At 39.4% G+C, this 25221-nt stretch overlaps 1 protein-coding gene across 2 annotated transcripts in view; it reads left to right on the top strand.

The window, feature by feature from the left end:
- The window catches only part of LOC149779108 (uncharacterized), a 37959-nt gene extending 16996 nt beyond the window's left edge, over positions 1-20963 (top strand). Inside the window, exons 5-8 of one of the 2 annotated variants that reach the window (XM_089939664.1) lie at positions 435-529; positions 765-949; positions 18396-18535; positions 19713-20963. In XM_089939664.1, coding sequence (XP_089795790.1) covers positions 435-529; positions 765-949; positions 18396-18535; positions 19713-19814 — 522 coding nt within the window. In that variant the 3' untranslated portion in view covers positions 19815-20963. Of the gene's footprint in view, positions 1-431; positions 530-764; positions 950-18395; positions 18536-19712 lie in introns of both variants that reach the window. The other variant, XM_089939662.1, reaches the window with a different exon arrangement.
- Positions 20964-25221: the final 4258 nt, after the last annotated feature.

Genomic DNA, 25221 nt, shown 5'->3' with positions numbered 1-25221 from the left:
TATATATATATATATATATATATATATATATATATATATATATAGTGCCCGTGCAACTGCTTATTCTCCACTGCGTGAACGATTTTGCAATGCCCTGAAGCGAATTTATTATTTGCTTTCTACTTATTATTTTTTCTTCTTTTTAATACTGTACGAATTCAGATTAGATAGGCGCCTACCACAAGTAATTCTAAAAGAAATGAGCAACTGTTGCGACAAATGGTAGACCTTTCAACAAGCGTGCAAACAATATATGTGTGAGATAAATTTTAATTAAACGTCAGCACGTGAAAAGCTGTACTGAAAAGCTGTACTATTTCGTAAACTTCTTTGATGCGGAATGTCTGCCCCATCAACTGGCTCGTGTCCTAAGTACGATTTTGTTCGTATACTATGATCGTTGCAAGTCAGATTTTTGTGCTGATTTTCAGCAGCAGTACAGCCTCCTATGCCGTCAGCCGGAATGGGAAGAGCTTACGGTTTGTCGTAATGAGGGAATAGCTGTTCTTCCATGGAGTCCGCTGAAAGGGTAAGACTAAATCGGAGCAATGCATATATTTGTCATGAAAATGTCCAAGATGTGTGAGGAACTGAAGGTCAAAATGAAAACAAAGGGAAACAACAAAAGAACCAATTAAAATGAAACAAAGCAACAAAGAAAAAAAGAAAACCCGGCAAGTAACAAGATATATAAATAAAAAAATTAAGCTTAATGAAGTAATCCTTGACTCGATAATAAAAAATTATTTTTTGCTTATTCGCAGGGGCCTTCTGACAGGAAAATTCCAGAAAGACAACAAACCAGAAGCTTCTAATAGTAGAATTGGATTTATCCATTCGGATGAGAAAATGGCCAACCGAAATAGTTCCCCTGCTTGGAGTGCCTATGCTAATGACGAACGTTATTGGAATCTCATAGAAACATTGAAAACCATCGCAAAATCCAATGGTAAGTATAAGGGAGGTAACTATGCACGGACATCAAGCAGAGGGGGCGAATCGGACATTTTGTCCAATCGTTATTTTGCTTAATTATTACTTTCTGCACTCAACGATCTAGTGTCGTCAGCGCCTGGTAAAAAAAAAAACGACGACGTCGTTGGGGGATCGTCGCGTCGTCATTTGGTTTAATTAACACCTTCTGCGCGTCGATCCCCAGCGTCGTCAGCGTCCGGTAAGCACATCGACGACCGCGTCGATGTCATCGCCCCCCTCTGCTGCTAAGTGGTTATTTACAATGAAAATTATTTACAACTAACCGAATATTTGGTCAAGTCCGATACGATATCGTGTCCGAGGATCATGTAAATTTATCGTTACGAATCCATGTGGGGTCGACTGAGCATGACTAAAAAAGTTTCGAAAAACATTAAAGTCCATGTCACCGCCGCACCATGTCTGCCAAATATTTCGTAGCGTGTGTGTATCAACGCCGTTGAACACAGCAAGAATATTACAGTTATCTCTGATTACTTTTGGAATCTGAGTGTATCGTTGAGTGACATATATCACGTCAGTGTTTTTATGCCTGCCTCTGGAAAATATCCTAGCTGGGTTCTTTTGATTGTCTAACATAACATCATCGTACACGACTAGATTGTTAACGTCGCCATCAATATCATCAATACCCGGTGCATCATTGATATCCGTAATAAACTCAATAACATTCTTTTTAGCGATCGCTGATGCATTCTCGTTGAAATCTTTCAACACCTCGTAGCATCGTTGATCATCTACGCTAGGAGCAACCAAATACAACTTATCCCACTTCATCCATCTCATTATTAAATTGAGTAACAATTGCGTCTTGCCGGATCCAGATGGTCCGATGATAATCATCCGGATCGAGTTTGGTAACGCTGCAACATGCTTAACTGGTTCTCTTGTTTTAGTCGCCGAAAAATCAATTATATTCATATCTCTATACATAAATTATGGATCTATATTGTGTGAAGTGTAGAGTGCGTACTGGCACAAATGATATGACAACCGTTACGACAAGAAATAACAGATCGGCGCTTACTGGTAAGTGTGTACAATGCGGTACAAAGAAATTTAGATTTATTTCTATTAGACCCGGAGATGTTTTAAAAAAAAGCGAGGAGGTGACATCGCAGCCAAATTGGCAAAACTCCCCGGAACACCGTGGGCAAAGTATCCAGGAGAAAAACACCTCCCAGGATATAACTACTGTGGCCCCGGAACACGATTAGATATTAGACTCGATGATCAAAATCAGCCCAAACCCGGTGAGTATCCAATAAACGCTATCGATAAGGCGTGTCATGCTCATGATGTTGCTTACAAAAGTAGCGATCTGCAACAGCGTCATATCGCGGATGTAAAATTAATTCACGCGCTAAATGCTATTCCTGATAAATCCGTCAAAGAAAAATTGGCCTCATGGTTGGTAAAATCGGCTATGAAAGGTAAATTAATGATTGGCGCTGGTAATTAATAACAATCATCCAAGAAAAACGATGGATTCCATCTATTATTCTCCGAGAGGATACTGGAAGGGGAAGGCCGCAATTGGTAAGCTTGCAAACGCTGCAAAGGTAACAAAGACCACTGCGGCTAATTGGTTATCCAAACAGGCTATATGGCAAATCTATCTACCACCGCCTAAACAAATCAACTTCTCGCGCTTTGATGTCAGCGTACCTAATGAAGTTCATCAGGCTGATATACTATTTCTGCCGCATGACAACGGTTACAAATACGCGCTAACCGTAGTTGATGTTGCGAGTCGATACAAGCAAGCGGAGCCGTTAAAAACAAAGTCAGCAACTGAAGTAGCTGGTGCGTTTGAAAGAATTTATCGAAGAGGCCCTCTGCGCTGGCCAAATCTATTACAAGTTGATCCTGGTAGTGAATTTCGCGGCGCTGTTTTATCAACGCTAAAACATCATAGCGTCGCGATACGACGAGGTCATACTGCGCTACATCGTGATCAGGCAATTGTTGAACGATTCAATCGGACTCTCGCTGAACGGTTATTTGGATATCAATACGCGAAGGAATTCATCCAAGAAAAACGATCTCGTGAATGGGTTAAAAGGTTGCCAGGTGTAATTGCAGCGTTAAATAACGAGATTACCCGAGTAATCAACATGAAACCCAGCGACGCGATTAAATACGAGTATATACCCGGAAAATTAAAAATAAATAGCGTTTCTAAGCCGATTCTCGGCAATGTCACCGTGAGATATCTGTATGAACCAGGAGAGCTTGAAGGCGGTAAAAAAAGAGCTACTGATCCTATTTGGAGTGTTACCACACATAACATATCAACGATAACACGATCAACTGGTAGACCACCGATCTATAGGCTGGATTCAACTGCTCCTCAGCGCGGATTTACACGCGAGCAATTACAAGTGATACCTAACGATACTCAATTACCCCCACGTGGTCTTAACTAGCGCCGTTGCGTCTATTGCACTCAAGACAGGTCAACCTCACATTGTTTTTGACATGACCGAGACTGTTATCGATCCTATCCACGGTAAATTGGCGAGTGTCTTTATCCGAATAACGCCAACTCATTATACAATTGCAACTTGCGCAGTGATTATTCTGTTGTTGTCGTAGCGAGATTATTAATTCGGCATCAATATCAAAACGCCGCTGTTTTTTTTTATCCTGTTGGCGGTAACCCGAGAGTTTTCTATCAATGACGCTAGCATCGTTGTCGGTGACTCCGTCAGTGACTCCGTCACCGGCTTCGTCAACAACAATTCTTCGAAGCTGATTTATCCTTCGTACTCTGGACACTGCAAGATAGACTAGATTTGACCATTCGATGCGATTATCAACTATCCAAACAATTGTGTCCGTGATGGTTAGTCCCTGCGAGGAATGTATTGTTGTTGCGTACCCTAGCGTCCACGGGGATTTATCAGCACGTAGCGCGTCCTCGACGACGCTGATATCAACGAGCACGATATCATTCAGCACGAGAATTTGTTTTTTTGTCCCTGACGCTGTCGGGGCCGGGATTTCAACTTCAATGTTCTGCCGCCGTGTGTCCGCGGGTCTATAACATAACGGCACTGGACGCGTTGGAAACTTTTCCTTATGCAACGTAAACAACTTCCGCTGAAGTGTGTCTCTGACTATCTTTCTACTCGCTACAATCAAATCGTTTGGTCTCCATGTTTCCCAGAATTCATTCAACGGCGTTTCCGGAATTACCTCGCGGATTATTTCACACTGAACTCTATCCGGCTGTAATCTGATTAGTTTTTTAACCTCGCGCAGTTGTTCATCAAGTGCTCGGTAATCATTATCGGTTTCTTCATAATAGTCCACAAAACCCCTTAACCAATCATGTGGACCCTCGCCGACAAATGGTGGTGGTTGGCCATGATCCCCACACATGATTACCGCTGTATTCGCGCGCAGCAACCACTCAAGAAACATTTGTAAAGTATCTAACGAAACAGTACATATCTCATCCCAGATGATAATGTCGGGAATAAATTTTTCACCCATTCGATCAGGAGTCCACTCACCGCCGCTGTATCGAAAAAAGCTGTGATAAGTAACGGCGTCAACATTTCGTTGTTTTATCTCTCGCGCTAGTCTATGGGTCGGTGTAAGCACGATTATACTTGCCCGCGTTCGAAATAATTCAATTGCCCGAGTCGTCTTTCCTGACCCGCCACAGCCGCTTAAATAAACCGTCTTGTGTCTACAAATTGGATCAGAACACGGTGGTGCATTAGACCATTCTGATAATTTATCACCGCGTAAGTAGTCGTTCTCAACGGTGACATCTGCTGACGGGGAATAATCGCGTCGTATTTCATTTTTAATTCTCCATGTACCCCAACTCTCGTCCGGACTAGTAAACTCGGCTACGTTTCCCTTATACGCTACGTCTATATAAAATGAATCAACGGCTACTCTAACCGCGGTGTCAGGAAATCTATTTATCATCGAGAATAAATTAATAGCGGCATAACCCAGCATAGACGCCCTCAAATGCGGGTATGCTGGGCTGTCTCCATCGCTGTAGGTAACAACTGTACCCAACCTCGTTCCATTGGACAAGAAAGCTGTTTTGCAGTTCACGTATCTATTTTTCGCCACTGCGTCCTTGATTACGAAATCATATTCTGCGTCATCTATAATCAGCCGTGAGCAATATCGTTTGTAGTCGTGGTTTTTTCCACCTTGTGTGAACTTACCAATTATTCTTCTACCGAGATCTTTTGCCTCGCGGTTTCGTTGGTTAAATATCCTCCTGGACCATTCGATGATATATTCCTCGTCGGCATCAATGTGTGCTCTGGACTCGTCAATTATGCTATCTAGACGCTCCGGTTCTGGTAACCAGACTTCAGTCTGTGCCCGGTATGATATAATTGCGTCACTGACAATCAACGAAACTAGCATGCTACAATCAATCATATACCGTAGCAGCGCTATTGGCAACCACTTCTTTTCAGCCATGTGTCTACCGATCCAAATATAGCAACAGCGATGGAGTCCTGCCGCGAATTCAAATGATACTATGCGAGCGAATCCGGTTAAATCAAAATCAGGCAGTGGTCCATTAATAGCAACACGAGTCATTTCATGTCTGGGGTGTCCAAATCGTTTGAAATACTCAGCGGCGGATCCATACCCGAGAAAACTCGCTGGATAACAGGCAACCATATCAACCGAGATCATAGCGTCGCGGTTGTATTCAGTGTTCCATAGTCCACCGTGATAGTATTCCAAACAACTGGATTGTACATCCGGTAGAAATTCCCTGCGCGTTGGTCTCCACGCATTTTTCCTTGCTGCAACATGAGCTACAACCGATGGAATCGTAAAACAATTTGTTAGCAGTTGTTCATCATGCTCCTCAAATTCTATGGCGGTTTTTTTCATCCTGTTGTGAAATGCTTCAGTGCGATATAATTCGCCGTTTGGTCTTACAAACTGATCAAAGGTATCCGCATCGTTTTCAGCGCTGCGAAGTAACCACACTGATACAGGGTCATTTTTACACAAGCAAGCAATAGCATCAAATAGTTTCCTCTCCGCGAGAAAACCATCCCGGGAGAATTCTTCTCCCAAAAATTCCCCCGGGATATACTTTACTGTTCTATCCCGTGGAAATATTGTGATCGCGGGCGTCCATGCGTGTTCGTTATGATCAATAATTTTGATTGGGGTTCCCTTTGATTTATACTTTGATTCGTGTAATACTTCACCGGTTATCGTTGTAACGGTTATTGGAAATCTCAACGACGTTTCTAATCTCGCTATGTCGCTGATGGTTGCTCCACGCTCTTTTACGGTTAGTTCCCACTGGTTGATTTTGCTACGTCGTAAATCAGTCAATTTGTTTCCTCGACATGCATTTGTAAAATGCTCTATTATTCGTTCTGCTACACAATTTATCCCAGTTGACTGTTTCATCGGTTTCAGTTTTCCGATATCAGGTTTCTTATTTAACGGGTATATTCCATAAACAACTGCTGTTTCAGGATACGCTCGTTCATAGTATGGTCTGTCAATTCCGGTTAACAACCCCGGCTTGGAGTCGCGGCTGACAGTGACTGTTTTCATGTCGCTGAGAACTGGTTCAAATTTATCACGTATGATCCAATCACCTGATTCCACCCGGACAATGAATTTTACTCTGAAGAAATACCTTTTACCGTCAAGTTGTGATATTATCGTTGCTGCGCGGTTGTCGTTCATGATAGCATCAACAACACCATCAATTCGAAATGTTGACCAACTATGAGATGCATCATCACGCTTGAATTCATTGATACAATCGCGTATTTTACTCAACAGGGTTCTATCGTTTATTAACGCTTTTGGTGTGTCCTTGAGGACTCTATCGAGATTGAATTTAATATTTTTCCAGGGCTTAATTGCTGCCAATCTCTCGAACTCATCCATATAATTAAAACAAGTATTTAAATGAAAGAATATAGTATAATGAATCACTGCAAATGGTTGATGATTGGGTCGATAACCCCGTGCAATAAATCATGTAGAGGTGAATTCTGCGGATATCATTTACAAAGCGTTCGTAATGGTTCTCTTGGCCCCCTCCCGTGCTTGGTTTGTCACGTCGGTGTAAGAGGAAAATCGCAGTTGTGTATTAATTGTGGCGGAAAGCGATACAGGGAACTAAAACGTTATTACGACAAGCGAATTAAAAACGCCGTCATTGACCCCACCGCCGACTTCGTTATCAAAACCCCTCAAGACTACGTTGAAAGATTCATAATTAAACCAAATAATAAATTAGACAATTAGTATTATTATACAAATGGACCAAGAATTTCAGCCGCATCCTGTGCTCGTCAATTACGAGGCATCTCGCGACGGCATTGTTAGAAATCGTAGACTGAAGAAGCCGGTTGGATGGAAAAACAATCACGGGTATTTAATGTTTGGTGCCGGAAAGAAGAAGTATCTTGTTCACAGGGTGGTATATGAAGCGTTTAAGGGGCCAATCGAGGATGGTTTTGTTATTGATCATATTAATAATAATAAGACTGATAATTCTCTTATAAACTTGCAAGCTATCTCTCAGAGTGAAAACAATAAAAAAGGCCAAACCGGTAAATACCCAAAGAAAGCAAGGGGCGTCAAATCGTTTGATACAACAACTCACGAAGAAAAAACATTTCAGTCGATGAATGAAGCCAGTAGATACTTTGACATTTGTAGAACCTCAGTTCGAGATGTTGCAGAGAATATAACTAAAACAGCGATCTCAAAAAAGACGGGCCACAGAATTCGATTTTTATATATAGATACGAAGTCACCGGCGCCCATGGCGCTGACGAAGTCGCCATGACAATAAATTGTCCATTCCGGAAGAAAACGAATTATTAAACACCTTCGGAATTGATACACGGGGTTTCATTTTTTTTTATTTAAAAACAAGATGTTTTATAAGAATAATGAATATCGAAGACATCAATAATATATTAGCCGAGATTTCAAAATTAAAAAATCAAGGAATTGAATTATCTGATGGTCTTGACAGTGAAAAAATATTATCCGATTATGAGATTATTAACGAACAGTCGAAACGGGGACGTTTTACCCTGGCCCGCGAGTACTTTTTTATAAAACGATTACAACATACGATCAATGAAAACTTGTACCACAATGACGCAAATGCATTCATTGGACTATTCACTGCCGTTGAAATAATACGAAAAAAACTCGGACGTGTTTATGAACGACGCCGGGAGATTTCTAGTAAGATCAAAAACATTAGAAGGATCATAGACGAAAACTCCGGCGAGAAATTAGAAATTGCTTCGCAATTGCAATAATGGTAGGCGAATCACTTACTACTCGGCTAGCCAGAGAGCGGCTAGCAGCGCTTAAAAAGTTCATACCGTTACGAGACAGGGTCCGAGAACAACTTCAAACGCGGCAGCAACTACAAACCGATTTTACTGTTGGAAGCGAACAACTCTTTGCCCCGGTAACTAAAGCGACCAAAGATGTTACGGCGGCAACTGTGCCCGTCCTCGATGCGCTTGAAAAGATAGCGGCAGAGACAAAACAAACAAAAAAGTCTTTAGAAACACTCCCTGCAAAAATAGCTGCTGCTACAACACGGAGGCCACCACCACTCGCTATAACCGAACCACAAGAACCTTATGTTACAATGGCCGACGAAGAAGAACTAGGTGCTACCGCAAGAGAACCAGAAGAAGAAATACCGGAAGAAGAAATACCAGAAGAAGAAATACCGGAAGAAGAAATACCAGAAGAAAAAGAGGGGAATATACCCCGTATTGTACTCAAGAAGAACACAATAGATCAAATTAGAGGCTTCAGCAACAGGGAAGAATTAATTAATTTTACTGCCAACAATTTTGCTAAGAGCATACGAGATAAGAAGCATATCAATAGCGGTTACGAGAAAAATATAAAGTCGTTAAAGGACTGGGCAAGAATAGTGTATTTAGCAAGTAAACATAAAGATGCATTACCACATCGTGGTGATCCCGATTACGATAAATTCCACAAGGAAGTTAAGAGTATAACACCAAAAAAAGGAAAAGGATACTCTGTTGGTAAAGAATCCTACGGCGTTACCTGCCCTGGTAGTGTTCTCAGTGATATATCACGGCTAGAGGTACTAATTGGAGGAAAACGAGCCGGAAATAACTCTCCGGAAATAATCAATGAGGCTGCTGATATTTGCAAGCGGTTATTTGCAGGCGGTATTATGGACATTAATGCATATCGAACGCTCATAGACGAACTCGTGGATGATTAATTGGAAAACTGGTGTTTTTAATAAGGATGATCATACACTACAACCATGATAAACCAGTACTCGTCTACGTGGTAAACTCGCGATTGCCTATTTACCGCGCGTACTATGGAGATGGTCTCGGTAGCACCATTGCGGGGTTATTTACAAGAATGGCTCCAAAAGTAGCGCCGTTAGCCAAACAATTAGGAATGAAGGCTATTGATGTTATTCGTGATAAGGGTATTAGTGCCATTGGAGATGTTGCCGGAAAGGCGCTTTCAGCCGCGCGAGACAAACTAATGTCGTTGGTGAAATCCAGGAGAAAAAAACAGAAACCACCGGTAATGCCATCAACGACAGTGATGCCTGCAAATGTCAGTAAAGTAATAAATAACGCCGTGGAAGAAAAATTAGAGTCGTTGGCGACGACTCAGTCGTTGGCGACTTCGCCATCCGCCGATGCGGCAACCAACGCGCTCATGAACGCGATAGCGGGAAGTGGTTTAAATTCAAAGAATTTACGACGAAAAAATCGCAATTGAAAACGTCAACATGAATAATAATAAAATGTTTGCGCGTACCGCTGACCCCGCGTTTGATATGGACGCCCCAGTGCGCAGGGATGATTCTGTCCGTGATTATCAATATTATTCTTATTATGCAGCGCAACCTGATCTACGATCGCGAATTGAACTTCAGGTCCAAGATACCAGTAAATATTTTTTGCCGTGTGAAGCGTTTATCGAAATCGAGGGAGAACTCGTGACAAATGCCGCCGATAATGCACCATACGCAGATGACCATCGTGTTCGAGTTGGCTTCGTCAACAACGGTATCATGGCGTTATTTGAGAGCGCCAGATATCTTATTGACGGGCGAGAAATTGAATCAATAGAACGCGAGGTTGATGTTGCAACGACGATAATTGGGTTAGCGAGATACTCGGATGATTATACAAGATCGGCGGGCCCATCTATAATGTTCGCAAAGGACTCCACCGATAACGCTGATCATTTTCAGTACATCAACGTGCTGGTGGAAAGAGATACTTCAGTTCCTAATCAAGCTGAAGCAGCCAACCCAGACCGCAGAACAAGACCGGGTGCTGAGTTCAATATCATAAAAAGTACTAACGATAATTTTAATCTAGGGTTTGCAACACGAATAGGAATGTTGCAAGGACCACGCCGAAAGTTTTCATGCGCGATTCCACTCCATCACATATTTGGATTCTGCAGAAATGTTAGAAAAGTTGTCTATGGGGCTAAGCATACAATCGCGCTGACGCGAAGGGGCGATGATAACAATGCAATATGGCATGCTGCTGGCGTCGCTGCCGGTAAAGTCATTTTAACTAAAATGGCATTGTGGATGCCGGTGCTGACTCCATCAGTTACCACGGAAGCACGACTGTTAGCATTTATGGAACAGGGAGGGAAATCGTTGTTGAGTTGGCTAGCGGTAACAACTGATGCTAAAGAGGATAACGTCGCCGATACGTTTACATGGCACCTAGCATCAAAACAGGGTGTTTCAGCCCCGCGTCATATATTCATAGCGCTACAGAATAGGGAACGATTGGGTAATCAAGAACGCAGCCATATGATATTTGATCGATTAGGAGTCATGGAGGTTTCGCTGAGAATAAACGGACAACAGGAACCATCCGAGGATATACAGCTTAATTACGGTGACAACCATGTCGCACGTGTGTATCATCGATTGCTGTCATATATGGGTCGTGATCAAAACGTCGACACTGGTTTGCAAATATCACAACTTGATTTTAAAAACCTGTATCCGATTTATTACTTTTCGTTGGAACATCTTGATTTAACGAGACAATCCGTCGTTGATATACACTTCCGAGCTCGTATAGCCCCAGCTGGTGTTAATTACAGAGCGGTCGCTGTCATTCTCAGCGATAAATCAATGCTGCTAGAAGGTGTTGGTGGACGAATGAGAATCGTTGATGCGCCAGTGGAAAACATGTAATTGAAAACACAAACGCGTTTACAATAAAATGTCGTATAGTGTCGTCAGTGTAGAGTTGACTGATGGTCAAGTCAAGAAATTACGATCAAAGTCGGCTAAACAATGCGGGATCACAATAACGCTGAAGCCGTCACAGATGGCGGGTGGTAATCATAAGATATCGTTGACGGCGCGTCAAATAAAACATTTCAATGATGCGATGAAGAATAAAAAGGGTGTTCAAATAGATTTTTCAGCCGCAGCAATTAAAAACATGGAAAAGACCGGTGGGATATTTCCGCTGTTAGCTGCGATTCCGGCATTGATTGCCGCGGCCGCACCAGCAGTGGCTAAGGCGGCGGCGTTAGGAGCCGTTGGTACCGCGGCGGGAATGGCATTGAAGAAGGCAACCGGGAAAGGCTACAAAAAAAAACGACCCGTGGCCGGAAAGGGTCTAAGACTACCGGGAACCCCGTATTCATGGTACTCGGGAAAGGGTCTAAGACTACCGGGAACCGTTTATTAACGCAGGAGTCAATGACTCCCATGTCTAATTTTGATTTAATAGACGCCGCAAACGCGTTAGCGATAAAAAAACTTCAGAGGTGTTTTTATGAGGGATCAATTACCGACAAAACCAAGGAATATTGAAACCGGTATAATTAACCTCGATGGGTCCTCCGGAGCGGGAACTCATTGGGTTGCATACGCGATTGATCCGCGTGCGATCGTCTATTTTGATTCATACGGGTTAGCTCCGCCGAAAGAGTTTATGCGGTATATCCGGGCGTGTTCAGCCCGGGCGTGTTCAGCCCGGGTTTTTTATTCCACGCTGCCAACACAGCAATTGAGTGACCCGCCGATATGTGGCCGTGAGGTATTGAACGTACTCGCGGCGATTTCATCATCGCGAAAACCACCTCATATGGTTGTAAACGAATATACTAGTGGGGTCGTAGAGGCCCGGCGGGTTAATTAGAAACGCTGGTTTTTTTTACAATAACGATGATTGATATCTGGGGACGACCGGTTTCGGCGCTGAAAAAGTCCACGGAAACGCCCGCCACCGATGACATAAAAAAACTAATTGAGGATGAAATCGCTGATACGTTGAACTTAACCAGTGTTGACCCAGATGAAATAGTTGTATTTCAAGACCGCCAGGGTAAATTGAAATCCAGTAATGTGTCGCTGAATGACGTTTTAATACGACAGCGTGATGCCGCCGAGGGCACTATCGCGTTGTATACCGGCGACGGACGACTCAAACCGGGTGAATCCATCTTGACAATAAATGGAAAAATAAGTACACTTGGCGACAATTATATAACCATGTCAAATTCGTTAAAGGGTTTACGTGGTGAATTTAACTTTCATGGAGAACAGTTCAGGTCGATGATAACGCACGTCAGCGAAATGCGAGACATTGTCAATAGTTTTTTTCGGGGGCCCCCGACGGCAGACGAACCAAATCTTGTAATAATAAAAAATGCTATTTCGGATCTTATGGAGATGTCGGCCAATTTACCCCCGTTGCGAAAAAATGTTAACAGGATCGATGACAACTTTGATAAATTCTTTGGTAAAAAAAATACCAAGCCGGATGAGATTACAATAACTATAAATGATATCACTGCGTATGGACAGGAAATAAAAACAATCAAAACTGATGTTGCAACAAACAAAAGGAGTGTAGACGCGCATGAACGGGAAATAGAAATAATCGGCGCTAATGTTGCAACGATCATAAATAATGTAGACTCGCATGGACGGAAAATAGAAACAATCAAAACTGATGTTACAACGATCATAAATAATATGGACACGCATACACAAGAAATAGGAACAATCAAAACTGATATTGAAGCGAACAAAAAGGGTGTGGACGCGCATACACAGGAAATAGGAACAATCAAAACTGATGTCGAAGCGAACAAAAAAAATGTAGACGCGTATTGGCGGGGAATAGGATTAATCAAAACTGATGTTGCAGCGAACAAAAAAGGTATAGACGTGCATACATATGAAATAGGAACAATCAAACTTGATGTTGCAGCAAACAAAAAAAGTATGACCGAGAATACACGGGAAATAGAAACAATCAAAACTAATGTTGTAACGATCATAAATAATGTAGACGCGCATTGGCGGGAAGTAGGAATAATCAGAACTGATGTTGAAACGATTAAAGACGGACTACCGAGAGTAGCAGAGCAATTCGAAAAAATAAAAACCCCTCATGAGAACATCATCAACACAGTATACACAATTCGGCATGGATCATTCGATTGGACTCCTACACAGAATACAGTAAATATCACCGCAACTGTTAAGGGCATTTATCGACTGACACTGGTTTCAATGATGCAGTTTAATATATTATCGTCGAGTTCATCCGGGTTTAACAATACAATATCAACAATTATAGACAAGAACGCAACTGAACAGTTTACAATTTATGCCGTTGATGGAAATTTAACCAGGGCAAACATTACATGGTATGTGGAATTTGTAGCGAATCTAAGTAATTAAAAACACTAACTTTTTTAAAATAAAAATGACCACCAAGGAAATTGAATCAGAGGTATCACCGACGTCACATCAATATCGATTCGATACCGCAAAAGAATTTTCCGCGAACTTGAAAACGCTTTCCGAACAATACCGTGCAAAAATAAAAAAATACCGTCGTAAAATAACCGCCATCGACGCGGTCGTGTACTCAGTGTCGGGCATAGTAGCTGGCGCCGGTGTTATTTTATCCACGGTAACCACGATAGCCCCGATCGCTGTTCCAATCGTTGTCTCCGCAATGACAACAATTGCTGGAGTCGCCAACGCAATCACTAGGAAGATATCATCGTGTTTTCAGAAAAAACTCAACGAGTATACAGTAAAACATCAAATAGTATCCGACGCGTACTCGAAATTATCCGGGTTGATCTCGTTGTCAATTGATAATTTGTTCGTATCCGATGTTGAATTCTCCACGATGGTCCAGTTGTATAGCTCCGCGATGTCAAAAATCGAGGATTTTCAACTGGAAGCCGGAACCACCTGGTTGTTGAAATTAGACACTAAAGACAACAAATAATAATAATGTCGCTGAACCCCGAAGGGTTTCAATTACTTCAGCGGATCGCGGAGAACACCACTCCGGTACAAACAAATATGATATCGATAACGTCAACGAAACCCGAATTCAGTGTGAACTTCCCGTCGCCGGTTCCAGTGAAGGAAATAGCGCTGGCAAAATTGCGAATATATCACAGTTGGCCTAATATTCGAGCGAACGCATTTAACGGACAACAACCTAATAACTCGCTGGTTTTTGCACGGACAAATAAACCCGATGGGACCCCAAACTGGGAGGAGGTTACAATACCAACTGGGTCATACCAAATAGAGCAAATCAATAAAGAATTTCAACGCAGGATAAAATCGATCACAGGAAAAGAATCAAAAATCGCTATTACGGTTCATGAACCGACGTTATCGTCGACGATTGAAATAAGCACACCGGGGTATATGGTTGATATTTATAACAGTTCAATAAGAACCATACTAGGATGGCCTGAGAATCCACCCGCGGACGCCCCCCCATCAACTATCCTCAGATACGATAACGGAGATGGTGGTAGGCATATTGCTCCATACAACGTAAATATTGCATCGGTGATAGCAATCAATCTAGTATGTGATGTTATCGAAGGGAGTTACCAGGTAGATACCAAGCAATCAAATCAAGCTCAACAGGGATATATCCTTTATTCATTTTCACCAACAGCCCCTCCGGGATTTTTAATCGTTGAGAGTCCGATTAATCCGGTCTATATGCGATGCCATGATCGTTTTTTAACGAGAATTAATTTTAGAATTACCGATCAGTCAAATAACCTAATTGATCTGCAAGAGGAGGAGTTAGTGATCACTCTGTTTGTAAGATCATAGCAGCAGAGGGGGCAATGACATCGACGCGGTCGTCGATGTGCTTACCGGACGCTGACGACGCTGGGGATCGACGCGCAGAAGGTGTTAATTAAACCAAATGACGACGCGACGATCCCCCAACGACGTCGTCGTTTTTTTTTTACCAGGCGCTGACGACACTAGATCGTTGAGTGCAGAAAGTAATAATTAAGCAAAATAACGATTGGACAAAATGTCCGATTCGCCCCCTCTGCTGCTCATCACACGTCACATCATAAGTAAAAACAATAAATTCCATAGACATGTAAGTATAAATCATCGCGCCCTGAATCATTGTATTTGTAACTTTTCGATATTTTCTAAATATCTCTTCTAAAACACCAAAAACATTCTTTATTTTTTATTTCAGTCATCCCAATAGCTGCTGTCCTCGTAAATATAACACACATTTTAGCAATTCAAATATATTTCCGACTTAAATACTTATGTAACTATTTGTATGCTGTGTAGATATCAGTAAGTTATTCCTAAATTATGTTTGTTTATTAATGAGGCCAGGGGGCACGTTCCTAACACTACACTGCACAGTCTGTGAGACACTGTTATCAACCATGAACACAGTTTGCTCTTTTAAAGAATTATTTTATTATTGCTATATGAAGGGGACCGACCGGGCGAGATCAAATTGTTATCTAAAAATCCGACCGTGCCTGGTATTTTCTGGTACTCCATTGCTTCTGATTTAGATTTAGAAGAAGTACATATTGCTACAATGTTGATATGAGTTTTCCATCCGAAGCAACATGTTATAATTGATTTACGTTCAGAATTCCTGCTACCTTTTCACGTAGAAGAAAGTGAGGAAAACAGACCCATATTGTATATGATTTCTATGTTAAAAATTATCCAAATAATGTATAAATCTCTAGTCCACGTGTTTTAAAGAGAATGCATTATGACTTTCGTAAGAAACGGGTTGACATGTAACCTTAAAGTCAATGCATCAATACAAAATCAATGCGTCAATACAAAATCAATGCATCAATACTCTCTGGCAATGAAAACCTTAAAAATACAGAGTTTAAAATGGTTGTATATTAACGAACATTCTGTGAGTTTGAACATTTTAAATTTCTGTTAGTCTCCTAAACGAGCCCTGACATTAGCTTGGAAGTGGATTGTGTATATTAACTAAGTACCCGTGAAATATTTGGGTTCAGTTATGTCCTAAAATATGCTCTGTTTGAGAAGTAACTAAAACTCTTCTCACTTGTGACATTTTGTAACTGTTTTGACCGTATGGCACTTTATTTCTCTGACTCCTTTTAATGCAATAACCTCACACACTAATGAGCTTTGACTTAGTATTTGACATTCGAGTAGTGTCTTGTATGTTCGGTTTGTATACATGTTTGCAGTCACTAATGTGCAAGGACAAATATCACCAATTTTCCGTTCTCGGCATGACTTGAAACCTACTCAGTTTTTAATTCTTTAATATTAGGGTGTAGATGGAGTATGTATTGCGAGGATTCTCATTGTTTGTATAATTGACAGTCATGGGCAGACGAGGAAATTCTTGCAGATAATGATAACTATTTACAAGGATTGCACTTGATTAAGGGAAGCTATATATCACATAACTATTTCCAATCAAGAATAGAGTTGTTTCCCTTATCAGCGTCCCAAACGACTACTTGAAGTTTGTTATGGTATCGGGAGAACTATTATGTTCGCCCGATGAACGCACAGAGGAATATGTGTGACAAGGAGAAAAATGTTCTCATCAGATGACCGCAAAATATGTATTAGTAAAAACATGTAATTAATATTTGTAAAAGCGTGGCACGTGAAGAAAAGAGAGCCTCATTCAATGACCACATGTAAATCAATGCGAAAGAGATTATATTGGTGAGAAAACGTCACCATGATCACCACACGAAACTGTATAGCGACAATGTATCCATATTGAAGGCGATCATCTATACCTTTATAAAACTGATAACAATTCTTCTCAAAAGACACGAACTAAATGTTAAATATATAAATATTTCAAACTCATGAAATTAGATCCTAGATTAAATATTCCAGAATAAGCACCAAAGAAATAAGTGCAGTAAATGAAGTCTAAAATTAAAGTGGAGACTACAATATAATATTATGGTAGAAGCGCATGTCTTGCTCTCTTGAATCTTAATCCCGACTGTTACATGTTGCTGTACACATCCAAAGAATTTGGGTTGCAGACGCTTTGTAGTCTTGTTGCTCGTGCACCGGTTTGATAGATTCCGATACGACGTTACACGGTTCTTACATACCGTGCAATTGGAATTTAGCTCGAAAACCTTTGAAAGTTGGAAGACTGTTGAAAAAGTGTTGCATATTGGAGAACTTGAAAATTGTCGAAAAATCCTATCTAATCTTGAGACTAGAAATCAATGTAAAGGTGATAATTATTTACAACATATACATTAGACAAATTAACGTCAGGAGAAAATAACTTTATTGAAAATGTATCCAAAATCCGTTGCTGAACCGCATTTTGGTAAACCATCGCCCTACATACGGGGGTAATGTGCTGCACATATCATGCGCATGCTCAGTGAACTATAAACAGAAACGTCAGCGACCAACTAAGGCTACATGCAGTCATGGTTCAGAAGAAGGCCAGCATTTTGTATAAGAAGCGGTGACATATATAATATCACAGTATATATTTAGACTGAGATTCTTTTACTAGTTTGTCAGGGGGTTGCACTTTCTTTTTCACTAACCCGAAAAGTCAATTTAAAAGACACATTACAAAATATGAAAGAATATGTGAACAAAGATAAGATCATTAAAGCCAACAAAAGCAAATAAGCAATATGTTGCGAAATAACTTAATTCCTGCGCCGTATCAAGCTCGATTGTTCGGCCGACTCGGAATAAAAGTCTTGCGTAGTTTTGTTTATATATTTTATGCATGGCAAGTAAAGTCTTTCGAAATTCAAGCCTCCCTCCCCCCTCCAATCCGTTTGTTTTATTATAGGCTTAGCACGTTTAATAACAATCCTATACAAACAAATGCTGCATTTCAAGAATACAATTTTTAGGATTAATGAAATCTAGAAGCTGACTCAGCATAGTGTTATGATAAAAAATATGTTGACACACAAATTCATCTAAATATAATTTTATGAAATAATTCATTAAATCAGCGCAAAATAAAAGAACCGCGGTGATCAGTGTTTCAATTTTTCAGGTAAAACTGTTCCCCAGATTTCGTTGAGGTGGTTGATTCAAAATGACGTAGTAGCATCTGTTGTATGCGGAGCTACTTCTGTTAAACAAATCGAGGAAAATATGGGTGCTTCGGCTGGATGGAAATTGTCGGAGGAAGAGGTAAGAAAACTCACTGATCATTTTCTCTGTTTTAAAGTTGTTGTTCGATAAGTTTCAGAACACATTCTGAGATTTGTAACTAGAAGACATGTCTTTTGCAGTGTTAATGTGGGAATTACTATATTGTATCTCTTACGCAATTAGCTGATGTCTGAAATAAGTTGCTGAATCCTGAATTATATAACGACATGATCTATTTTCAAACTTTTCATGTTAAAAGAGTTTTATAAATTTCTATTATAGTATTATAGCTTCGGATAAACTTCTATTGTTGTATGAAAGTTTCTAATAAAGGCCATGCCTGATTATTAAAATGAAGTCTCCTGATAATTGTTTGGATACAACTGTTTATTGACTGATTGTAAAATTCACTTTTAAATACATGCTCAAAAATGTTATGCTTTTCAGGGCAAAAATTTGATGACAAGAGATCGTCATTGCAAAATATATATCTGGGGAACTAATAAATAGTTGACGGATTGAATTTGTCCCTCGTATGAAGATATTACGTAGAAACATATATAAATAGTGGGAAAAAAGCCTGTTAGTAAATTATTTTTAATTTTAACACATCAATTATATTTCTCCTTATTTGTATACGCTATTTTTGTTTTTGTCGAAGGGTCGGAGACTTTAAATTTCGACGAGAAAGTTGCCACCGTACCGATTTGTACTTTCAGCACTTGCTTGAGCTGGAACACAATTGGAATCCCCTGACTACTCATTTATTGGAGGCATTGTAGGCTTCAAATTTATTAATGGTGAACTTGAAATATGTGGACTCCTCAAATGTCGTATTTTATACAAATGTGTCCGTTTTATGCTTCAGATCACAAATTTCATCAAGAAAGTCAACTTATTATGCTGGTCAGTGTGTCAGTGTGTCTTGTCTGGTGCATTTCTTCCTGTTTTTCGTGTTTCGCTGTTTACATCACTTGTGTTGTCATTATCATCTAAATCTATCATAACTAACTGCAGCGTCAACCCATTATGTTTGCTTTTATTTCCTTTCACATTTGTGGTCCAATTTCGTGACCTGTCCATCTGTTGCGTACCTTTATGTTGGTTTCAAAAACATGTGTTGGGTGACTATAATCAGTTTTAATCTTCCCAATAATGAATGAGACGATACAACAGCATATAGTATTACTATTCCAGTCAAACTGCTTTCTTTCAGATTATCCAGTTGGATGAGGCGAGTCCAAAGCAATGCAACTATCCGTACGATATGATAACCAAATGTAATGCATCCGACAGGATTAATCCTTACATAAAATAAAGGTGACATTCAAGAGTCGCATTTACGGATCTTATATGACAGCAAGCCGATGTGTATGACACTCAAGTTAAAGCTGCGATGTTAAACTAGGAAAATGTATTTGATTTGTTTCTCCTCGATGTCTAACTTTTGCACAAGATATGTAATTTTATTTCTTGTAACTATGAATTTAGTGACAGTATAGAAATATGTAAAGTTATCAGGATCTGTGCCTTAGGCTGGAAATAAAACAAGGAAAGAGTACAGTCAAACAAAAGTGTCATCTAAAATTATGAACAAGTATTTATTAAAGAAATCAAAATTTGTATAACACACACACACACAATCCACACACACACACACTCCACACACACACACACACACATATGTGTAAAAGTTGTGTACAGTACTTACGTCAATCACTTAGCATGCGTTTTGTACTCGTTCCATGTGAAGAAACGGTTTTTTAATGGAGTTTACTGTAAGCCTTGTCTTAGTTGAAGGATAAGTCAATGAATGATTTTTTCTGCCTTTCGTGTATGACCGATAATGTATCCGCTTTTTGCAATTACTGGGAAGCAAGCAATACAGTCGTCTTAATATATATACTGCCTGCATAATTATAAAATACATAAATGCGTGGAGGTTTTTATTAGGAACCATATGGAAAAATACGATTTTGCACAATACATAACATAATTACTATATGGAAAATAACAACTTTAAAGATCTGTAAGATATATACTATATGGGGAAAAACAACTTACAAAATCTAGGATATAATTTATGTACGGACAAAAGCAGTTTGCAGGAGCTGCAAGGCGATTACTATTTAAACAACCCATTTGTACGATATATAAGATAATTACTACATAAAAAGCAAGGCAATAAATGACAGCACTTACATCATAAAGGATACGGTTTTTGTTCATAAAGCAATTTTCAATTGTAATATATAATCATCTCTGACATGCATCAGCTAAAACAAACATGTCACAATAGTTACATATAAGGATGGTAAAATCAGCACGCGGTGATGAGAGCACATTTTAATTGGCTTAATGCTGGTAAAAGAAATTTGAAATAAAGTTACACCATCACCAAAGGTATTTCATGTTTGAGGCATTGCAAACTTTGCAATACATCTTCGACTCATTACTAATTTCCAACCAATTTAAGTAATCAAACCACTTGCTCTGTACATCCATGTTTCTTAAAGGATTAAGACTTTGTTCAGAATATACGTTTACCTATTTTAGCGACTTTTTGAAATTTGGGAGAATCCTCATTTCTACTGACACCGATAGAGTCACTAAAACTACGTTTATCCATGACTCTGCGGACTGATTGACAGAGCAAAATAAACATGTAAACTCACCAGAAAGGATAAAATCTCTACTCATTTAAACGAGGATAAAACATAATATTTTAAGGTTAGGTGCACTGAATAAGCTTAAAGTTAATCAGGCATCATTTGCCTTTGTATTCGAATAATCATATATGTACATGGTTTATATGGTGTATTCTGTATAGTAACAGTGGACTGACGCGTAAGTAATTAATTGTGTTACATGTATTGGTGAGCAATTATTTCCTTCATAGCACCTCGCTAACTGGGATGAAAATAACTTTGTATCCTTAGACATCTAGTTATTAGGGAAGCCTAACTGTTCGTTTGAATATATATGCAAAATATTTGGAAGTCATCATGACGTTTGAATATATATGCAAAATATTTGGAAGTCACCATGACGTACACCATCTCAAAGTGATGCATCCGAGGTGAACCTGGGTCATGTAGTGTGACAGGACACGCATTAGCGGGATCTAAGTTAATTTAAATTTGAATAACAAGATTTAATTTAAATAGAGCAACTTTGATGGTACAACATTGTTTTTCACATGATATGCAAAAGCTCTTTTCTCCAATATATTAACTGAGACATCTGAACGCAAAACCGTGTTAGAAATATTAAACCTTCTTCCTGTGACTGCACACACAAATCTTATTTACTCCAAATTTTACTAAATTAGCATTCGATTAATATTTAGGTTGGCCTTTTGACTCTCCCCCACTACGTGTGTGCTTGGTGAAAAGTTCAAAATGATATCCTTCTGGTACATGTTCAACCCATACGGCGAGATGACTACATAATTAACTGAATCTCTATTGCATGGTGTATAATGAATTCAATGGGTCTTTTGGATGGAAGTGGCTGTTATATCATGGTCACAAACTGTTGTTTCTAACTTTGCACATAATCTGATCCGCAGCGAGATGTCTTCTAAACATTTTTTAAAGAAATTCAGCATACTTAGCTAATGGAAATATAATACAAGCCAATATGGCAAGTTCTAACCTGTGCCAGCTTGCGATATATTTATAAATTAACCGACTTATTTGATAGAATATTGAAATCTAGGATGTAACCACAGAAGCATAATGGTACAAGAGCATACCAGTATTTCGTGTGTTGTTCCTTATCGTTGCTGATGTAGCCTTTTTCATGCTATTTTTTGGTCCTAAACCAACTGACCTGATTGCTTGCAGCGTCTGATTCCCAGATGAAAAGGGTATAACGATATTCATGTTTTATTTAGTATTTGGTCTGTTTTCATACATATTATCATAATCAAATATTGTTTAACTTCCAGTTAGAAAGAGTAATATTTCCTATAATCCCCCATAAAAAGGACCGAGTAACCATATACATGAATCCAACAATTAAAACAATATTAAACAATAAAGAAATGTTAGGTTCAACATCTTTTCTGCATTAGGAATTTTATGGGCTTAATTAGGAACTGCAAACGAGTAATATCTTTTAATTGGTCATGTGATCAGTATTTTGTGGTTTAGTCTAGTGTACCTTAGTCTAGTGTACTTATAAGATTATGCAAAATTATGTATGCTTTATATGGCAGCGTTGCAAGTGTATCTTGCCATATCTTGCAAAAGGTAAATGGTAGCATCTAAAAATTTAGCTACAGATATAACATGCTTAACTTGACCAAAGCGGATACCTGCTTTTGGAGTAAATTACCTTTGAACCTTTTATCCTACTATTAGCATGATATTTTATTATATCAGACACAAGTCATCAACAAACTCGTTCAGTATATGATACAAATGTCATTTTTTGTATGGAAAGAAGTCTTTCTACTTCGACTAATTGTGACACTGATTGTTTATTTCTCCCAAAGACAAGCTACTTACAAAGTAGCTGTGCTTAATGAAAAAGTCGTGCTATTATCATAAACAGAACTGGCTGACTGACAGAAAAACCACGATCGGACAACATTTAAATATAAACCCCATTTATGGCTGTATAATAAACGCTACAGCTGAGACGAAGCACCGACATTGCGATTACGAATACTCTTAACAGAACAATCGGTATTCGAGCTGCTAGTTCTTTGGCAGCATTTCTACAAGAAACAAGATAAAATATAAACTTCGTAACGTTGAGTTATTCTACAACGGAACAACTTCAAACTTGCTTTGTCACCTAAACTCCAACTGACAAGGCAATCAGGACATCAAAAATATGATTAGGCACGTTGTTCACTTCACAGCCATTCAGGTGTTCTTGAAAAGATAACTAATATTTCGGCAGGTTAATTAGGCATGATATACAGCAGGGTTTGTGATATCAAAGTAATCAAAACCTTTACACGTTTAATCAACATATACAAGCTAATTTAAATTGACTAAAATATCGGTATGCTTTTTATAGGGTCCCCGCATTTGACTGACCAAGCAATCTTGAGTTATTACCATTCATTACATATAGACCGTATACAACCCTAAATAAACTTTTTGTACATACATTAGATTGAATATTAAACAAGAAATGAATACACAGCATCATTTGAGTCGTCAATAAGTGTATGCGATACCCAGCTGTCTCCTTTTATGCAATTATATTTGAACCATTGAAATTACTGGGCTTCCAATGCAACTTGGTGGTGGTGGTGGTGGTGGTGGTGGTGTGTGTGTGTGTGTGTGTGTGTGTGTGTGTCTGTGTGTGTGTAAGGTTAACTACAAAAGTATAAACAGAAAATGATTTCGATAATTTTATTAACATTCATAAACTTTTTAAACTAATTCTGAAGTACGAAAGTAGTGAATAGGGATAGTATAGCGACAATGGGAATTAGCATTAAAAACACCCTTGGGAACATATAGCGACAATGGAAATTTAACATGGAGAAAAATCGTGGGAACATATAGCGACAAGGGAAATTAACATGGGAATAAATCGTGGGACTGTTGAGCGACAAGGGAATTAAATATGGAGAAAAATCGTGGGACTGTTTAGCGACAAGGGAATTGAACATGGGATTTTTTTTAAAATTTAAATTTAAAAAAAGGGGTAGGCAATTGAAAGGCTATCTCTTTTCGAGAAATATGGCTGGCCCTGAAAAGGGCCTTTGGTTTCTCTTCTTCTTCTTCTTCTGCTTCTAATTTCTTCTTTTTCTCAACCAACTTCTTATTTTCTCTCCTACACTCTTTTTCTTCTTTTTTTTCTCCTCCTCTTCTTTCTTCTCTTCCTCCTCTTCTTTCTTCTCTTCCTCCTCCTCTTCTTTCTTCCTCTTCTCATTTTCTTCTTCTTTTTCAATTTTTTCGTTCCATTTTGTGACGATCGTGGATAAATATCTATGTATCTATAATCAGCTGAAATTCCTATGAAATCCCACTATCTATTTATAGCTCCAACTTGTGGGTTTTTCCTTTGGAAAATCCCACTATCTTTTTATAGCCTCAGCTTGAGTGACGTTCCTGTTTATGAATTCTAGTATATATGTATAGCTACAAAATGTGGAAATCCCCAAGTCGATATTTATAGTCTCGAAATTTCCAGCGTCAGTGACGTCACTGTACTGAACACTAGGGAATAAATGGCAACAGTGTTGCAAGTGGCTGACCTGAATACGCGCTACTGTAGGTAGGTAGGTAGAGTGTATCTGATAGGGATAAAGTGAGTTTTATACGGACAAACAGAGACCAATAGACACACACACAACGTACGCGCGCAGACACACACACACACACACACACAAACACACAAACACACACACACACACAACGTACGCGCGCCGACATACTCACACACACACACATATACTCACACACACACACACACACACACACACACAGAAACACACAACGTACGCGCGCAGACATACTCACACACACACATAAACACACACTATAAAATAGATAAAATTAGTAACTACTTACAATATCAACTTCTGTGACGATCGTGGATAAATACCTATGTATCTATAATCAGCTGAAATTCCTGTGAAATCCCACTATCTATTTATAGCTCCAACTTGTGGGTTTTTCCTTTGGAAAATCCCACTATCTTTTTATAGCCTCAGCTTGAGTGACGTTCCTGTTTATGAATTCTAGTATATATGT

This window comes from Sinohyriopsis cumingii, chromosome 17 (assembly GCF_028554795.1).
Source record: "Sinohyriopsis cumingii isolate HCF-2022 chromosome 17, ASM2855479v2, whole genome shotgun sequence".
Classification (NCBI taxonomy): Eukaryota; Metazoa; Mollusca; class Bivalvia; order Unionida; family Unionidae; genus Sinohyriopsis; species Sinohyriopsis cumingii.
Note: the sequence above shows the minus strand (reverse complement) of the source record. Positions and strands in the feature narration are given on the sequence as shown.